The sequence below is a fragment of the Leuciscus leuciscus genome (genome assembly GCF_965113295.1).
Source record: "Leuciscus leuciscus genome assembly, chromosome: 10".
Taxonomy (NCBI): Eukaryota; Metazoa; Chordata; class Actinopteri; order Cypriniformes; family Leuciscidae; genus Leuciscus; species Leuciscus leuciscus.
In genome coordinates, this window is record NC_138734.1 from 3733881 (window position 1) to 3740896 (window position 7016).

General features: G+C 39.6%; 1 protein-coding gene across 2 annotated transcripts in view; it reads right to left on the reverse strand.

Annotated features, from left to right (window-relative positions):
- ppp1r37 (protein phosphatase 1, regulatory subunit 37) overlaps window positions 1-7016 on the reverse strand; it is a 57201-nt gene that overhangs the window by 11748 nt on the left and 38437 nt on the right. For both annotated transcript variants that reach the window (XM_082182160.1, XM_082182161.1), the window contains 3 exons: window positions 3703-3822; window positions 2599-2749; window positions 17-172 (listed from right to left, as the gene is read on the reverse strand). In XM_082182160.1, coding sequence (XP_082038286.1) covers window positions 17-172; window positions 2599-2749; window positions 3703-3822 — 427 coding nt within the window. The remainder of the gene's footprint in view (window positions 1-16; window positions 173-2598; window positions 2750-3702; window positions 3823-7016) is intronic.

The following is a 7016-nucleotide window of genomic DNA, read 5'->3' on the forward strand; positions in this document are numbered from 1 at the left end:
AGACACGAGGTCAGACCTGAGTCGAGTATGTGATTGTTTCTCAGGTCCAGAATCTGGATGTTGTAGTTGAACTTCAGCAGGTTCCCCAACTGAGCCGAATCCTGCAGACCGTTCAACTTATTGTCAGCCAAATACAGCTCTCTGAGGTTCATGTTCATCTTCAGTGCCGTGGCTGCACACACACACACACACACACACACACACACACACACACACACACACACACACACACACACACACACACACACACACACACACACACACACACGAAACAAGTTGCCTTTTAGTTGCTTCATTCATTTGTGGAAAATGGTTAACCCTATAAATTAGAATCAGAATCAGAAAGAGCTTAATTGCCAAGTGTGCTTACAATGCACACACAAGGAATTGTTCTCACTTCCATATACATACAACAACAATATGAATACAAATATGAAAAGTATAAAAACCTAGAATAGGCATATTTACAGATATTAACGCATGTACAGTCAAAACGACAACAGAACTCGTTCAGATCCTCAGCCAGTTGTTGATTCCCAGCAGATTGAGGCGGCGATGTCTTGTAATTGGTGATGATCCACACTGATGCAGGATTGTTGGATGAAAACTGTTTTAAGAGTAACTTCTTTTAGCTTCTCTTTCATCTGTGTCTTTGGCCTGTTTGTACAAGAATTTTCCCCTCTTCTGTAGCCATTTTCTTTGGCTTGGCAAAGCTGTCTGAGTTTTGCAGTAAACCATTGGTTGATCATTATTATCACTATGTTAAGTAAGTTCTGGTAGGAACGCACATGTTCTCACATAAACTGATGTAGTGAGTTCATCTAGATCAGTGGCTCCAGCTTCAGAAACACTTGTAGATCACGCTCTGCTTCGCTGGTCCATCTCTGTACAGTCCTTACTGTAGGCTAGGGATGCACCCAATCCAGATTTTTGGCCGAATACCGAATCCACTGGTTAAGATTCTGCCGAATCCAAAACCGAATCCTACTCCTATCCTCAGTCAATTAACACAGTAAACACATTACTGAAGTAAACAACGTCCACAGCATTTTTTAACTGTAAAAAAATAAAGAATTGGCAACATTACGCCAGGATGACAAGTGGGAAAAACTATTTTGACAATTACCATAGGCCTATATTTACCCTATCTCAAGATCCAATCAATATCCAAAATATTAGCATTTTAGATGTATAAGGCCCGCTGTTTGTTCGGTGTAGAGCTAGCAAACCTGCAAATGGTCGTCTGGTTAACAAGTTTCTAGCCGTGACTGTCCTTCCTTTGCCATTCCTGAAGTTGCTGCATTTCGGCTGCGGTCTGTCGATTCCTTCATGCACAACTCTTATTCTTTCGGATGTTTCATACGCAAATGTTTTAACAGCGGCGATGTTGTGTATTGTTTAGGGTCCTTGCCACCACGAGACAAATCGGCATTGCAAATTGAACATGTAGCTCGACTTGAATCGCCTTATTTTGACTGAAAGTGCTGCCAAAAAAAACTTTTCCCGCTCACGAGTTCCATTTTCACTTTCTCACAGCCGACTGCACTCGAACGGTCCACCTTCGTAAACACCCTCCCGTAACGGCGGCGTGACGTCGACCAGCGTAGCGCGCGTAGTGCAAGCCAAGGCCCAGTCAAAAAGCCAAATATTCGGCCGAAGCAGAATTCTGGATTCGGTGCATCCCTACCTTAGGCTCCAATGGACCGAACTATAGTCAGAGAGTCCCGAAACTGCTCTGGGAACAGTGATACGTGTCCGGTCCAGTATGAGTCTGCCTCTGGTTGGGCATGTACTGGGCTGCCTGGATTTAGGTAGTTCACGAGGTTTGCTCTGTTAAAGTCCCAGAGAATAATAACAACAGAGTCCGGGTGATTTTGCTGGACGTCTGTAATGTGATCAGCCAGTGTTTGCAGCGCTGTGCTCACGCAGGCTTGAGGAGGATGTCAACATTAAAACAAACAAGAAAAACTAATGTGGAAAATAAAAAGGCACTCTAAGGCCTCTAAATTATCAGTGGCCAAAACTTGTACACCATCTACTACATGCCTTCTGTCATCTGACTGATAGTTCACACTCTTTTAGAAAGTCATAATTTGTATATATCGTTATTAATATTTCAAGATGAAAATTTTCTCGACTAAAACAACAGGTTTACTTGATTATCCATACTTTTTTTTTTTGAAAAATAATGACAAAATGTGAGTATCAGATAAGATACATCAGGCTTTTTCATTAACCATTTTTATTTAGAGGAACAAACTGAGATATGTATATGGCCAAAAAGGAAGATGACATTCTGATGTAATGCAAACCAATGAGATCTTTATGACAGCATAGCAGATTACTTACAGAACATGCATATCGTCACTCTATCTGCCAATGATGTCTTAGTAAGCTGAGATTTAAATGCTTAGTTTTATGATCAAAGCAATTAATGCAACACAATACAATTACGATTGAGAAATGAACACAAATAAACGTACCTCAAAAGCCTGATGATCATATTTAAAACTCACATTTTAACAAACAATATGGATAATCACATAAACCTAAGTTGTGTCCACAGTGTTCCTGATAATAGTTTTTTGCATGCATTACCCAGCAGCATCAGCGGTCGTCCTGAGATGCCGGCGTTCTCCAGGTGCAGGACCGCCAGGCTGCCACTGATCCGCAGCGCTCGGGCCACGAACGGGGCCGAATGGTCCAACAGAGGAGTGTTACGGGCGTCCAGGTACTGCAGAGAGCTCGTCTGCAGGAGACACACAGATGGTAGGCAGAAATTAGGCAGAATCAAGTAAAAAAGAAGCCACTAGATTTCAATGAAAGTGGATTTTCAGAGGGAAACAAATCAATTAAAATGACTTTAGAATTCACAAAATAACAGTTAATTGCATTAACATGCAATGTAATACCTATGAGAAAACATGTTAATGTGTTACATTTTGGGATGTTTACATCCGAACCCGTGTGACTTCAAATGGTGACCGCGAACATTTTATTTACTGCAGCCGCAGTCATCATTACCAAGCGCGAACCACTGACAGCCAATGAAACGAAGCGAACGTACAGGCCATAATGTGACATGCGTAAACCAATGGTGCAAACATAAACATAGATGACGCCACGGGTTTTTATTTAAAAGAAAGAACGTAGCCTACGTTTGTATGTAGGCCTAGGCAATTTATATTCACAATACTTTGCTTCAGAAGGCCTTTATCTTCCCACAGGAGCCGTGTGGAGCTCGTTTACCATGGATAGATGCACGTTTTTGAGCTTCAATCGGTTGGCTGCGATCCACTGCCATTATAAAACTTGGAAGAGCCAGGATATTTTTTAACTTAAGTCTGATTGTATTCGTCTGAAAGAAGAAAGTCAAATACACCTAGGATGGCTTGAGTAAATCATGGGCTAATTTTCATTTTAAAGTGTAAGAGCAGTGTCGTGTTAGCGGCCCCTAAGTTAATAACTAATGATCTTTGCAACAAAAGTGAATCAATCAAAACTAACTTTATCTGGACAATAACTTTATTCTAGAGATGCTGTAAAGCCAAAACAATCTCTGTTACTTTAATTTCCTATTATCACTGTAAAGCTGCTTTGAAACAATCTATATTTGTTAAAAGCGCTGTATAAATGAAGCTGACTTGACTTGACATCAGCTGTTCCTAACAAGTGTGAGATGAGTGTCAGTCCCGGTCTCACCTTCCTCATCATGTGTGCGGCGGCCTGCCACCCGCGGGTGCCGATGTGCTTGTTGCTGGAGATGTTGAGATGAGTGGCGGATTCATAGTACTCGATCATGTCGAACAAAGCTGATGCTCCCTGAGACAGAGAAGAAGACACGCTCTTATTATTTTTTATTTATTCTGTACAGCATTTCAGAATAAAGAGCGAATTAATTGCTTTGTTTTGTTTATTCAGGAGAAGGAGAATTTGAAAGGGATGTTTGCGAGACACACACACACACACACACACATGCAGACGACCTGAGATACCATTAAAGCCACCTGGTGCTCCTGTTCATGGACTGATGAGGGAAAAATGTCTCTATTATCGCTAATGCATAATTAAAAACATTATTAAAACACATATTACCATGGTACATACACAAACGGTCAAACGTTTAGAATAATTGAGATTTGATTTGTTTTGGAAATACAGCAAAATCAGAAATATTGTGAAATATTTCTACAATTTAAAACAGCTGTTTTCTCTGTGAATATATTGTAAACTGATTTATTCCTGTGATCAAAGCTGAATTTCCAGCATCATTACTCCAGTCTTCAGTGTCACATGATCAGTGTTGAAATTGATTATCTGTGTTTTGCTGCTTTATATATTTTGAAAGCGTGATACTTTTTCCCCCTCAGGATTCTTTGATGAATAGACAGCTTGAAATAACAGCACTTATCTCTTTTATGTTTGTAAATCTTACCCCAAACTTTTGAATGGTAGTGTATCACAGTTTTGATAATATCAGAAATGTTTCTTCATTTCATTTTTTCATTTATTTTATTTACAAAGCACAATTAAAACAACGTAATGTAATGTTGACCAATGTGCTGTACAGTCACACAATTAAAATACATAAATAAAATGTACTTTCAGACAAAACAATGACTAACAAACATCTGTTAAGAGCCTCTTGCCAATTGACCTTTCGCAGGGAGTTTGATTGACAGGCGATCTGACCAATCATAATCCGCCGAATCCGCCATTTTTGTCCGACAAAGCAGTTAGGAGAGTAAGTAGATTAACGATGGAGGATTTGAACTTGAAAAACAGTGTGTGACGTCTTTCGGCTGTTAAAACAACATTCCTTCTGATGTTCATTCATGTTTATTTGATGCTATAAATTAACTAGAATGAAGAGATGATCGGTTCACGAGCAGCTTTAACTGAGCGATCTGTCACGACACATTAAAGAGCCACAAAACGGTATTTATTGTTAAATTTCTTTAAAAAATGACCAATTTTGAGAGTTGAGACTTTGTTTCATGTCAAAAGTAACCTGGTCTGTCCTGTCTCAGGGTGATGTCAGTGTCTCTCCTCCGCGATGTGTGTTTCACTGCGTGAGAACATGGTGTGGCGTGAGAGAGGCGTGGCTTGTCAGACATAGCAACAGTAACTAAAAGGGGCGGGTCTTTGAAAACGGTCAATTAACCTACTGAACCAAACGCTAATTCTAGCAAATGTAATTTCAGGTTTTGTTTAAAATAAGCTAAAGAGGGAGGAGCCAGTCTAACATGTAGAGGTAGATTATTCCAGTGCTCTGGAGATGCTACAGCACATGCCCGATCACCACTCAATTCCAATCGAGTCCTCTGATTTGCTGATCTGAGAGACCTAGAAGGTTTATGTACATGAAGGAGATGCACTAAGTATGGTGGGGCCAAATTATGCAATGCTTAATATACAAAAATCAATCATTTTAAATCAATTCTGAACTGCACAGGCAACCAATGAAGTGAGGCTAACATCGGTGTTACATGCTGCTTTTTACGAGTCCCTGTTAAAAGTCTGGCAGAACCAACTGAAGACGGTTTAACTGCTTGGCTGACACCCACATACAGCGAGTTACAATAATCTAGTCGTACAGAAATAAAAGCATGAATAATCCTTTCAAAATCACTGGAGGACAAGAACGGTTTAACCTTTGCTATTGATCTTAAATGGAAGAAACAAGATTTTACCACTCAATTGATCTATTTGTCAAATTTCTAAAATCTATCAAATTGGACACCAAGGTTCTTCACTACAGATTTACAGAAACTCAACGAGTTTTGAGTGTCAGGGGTCCCGAACCCCAAGATGATTCTTAATCATCAAATCAGCATATTATAATGATTTCTGAAGTGTAAGAATTTGAGAAATTAGAAAATGCCGGACAGTCTGGTTGAAGAGCGACCAGACCCTGAGAGGACAAAGGACCTTCTCTGGAAATTAACATTTGAACTCCCCCTTGTGCACTATCGAGACGAAAGTCTCACCTCCGAGTCCTTCTAATCTACATCTCTTTCCCTCACCCCCCCCCCCCCCCCCCCCCCCCCCCCCCCCCCCCCCCGCCCGCCACTCCCACCAACCCTTCCCCCCCACGCGAAGATCACCAAAAACTCACCCAAGGATATATGGTTGAATGTGTATGACATAACATCGAGTATTATACATATTTAGTGTCATTTGAAATGTCTCAGTGCGACTGGTACAAATGTCTCCTTTCCAAATAAGTAAAACAAAAGGTAATAAGGTTTTTAAGAGTTTAGGGATAACTGGCACACAAAGGAAGGTGGTCTCCTGGCAAATGGTCTCCTACCCCCAAAAGGTGTACCCCTGAATGCAAATTTCCATTGTTAGTACATGTTTCCATGTGAAAGAGGTCTGTCTATATAATGAAATGCAGCAGAGGGTTCGGGGCCTTCTGTACCTCAGATGAGCCCATGATGTTGAAGGACCTCAAAGAATTCAGCATCATGTATTTTAATGTTGGGTTTGCATCTCTTCTCTTTATTCCAGAGCATTTGATGTTTTGTATCGATTATCTTTGAATTGATTATGAAATTGGCATGATACATTTACCTGACATAATAAATTGTTACATTTTAATTATTCTAACCGACTTTGGCATTATTTTCATTAAAGAGTTAAAATGAATAGTCAAACATTCGCTCACATTTAATGATGCACAAATATCATTCAAACCTTTTCATTTATGGAGTCAGATGAAATAACAAGAGAATACATATTCAAATGTATTGCATTTAATCAAAAAATACTTTGCCTCGAGAAAAGGACAGTAACACGTAAAGACCTTCCGCGCAGCTGTACAGAAGGATCATGTGACACTGAATAAATTACAATATAATCACATAGAAAAGTTATTTTAAAAAGTAAATTGAATAATATTACTGTATTTTATTGTATTATTGATCAAATAAATGCAGCCTTGGTGAGCATAACAGGCTTCTTTTTGTAAAACATTTTTTTTACTTTTGAGCGGTAGTGTATATATATATAAA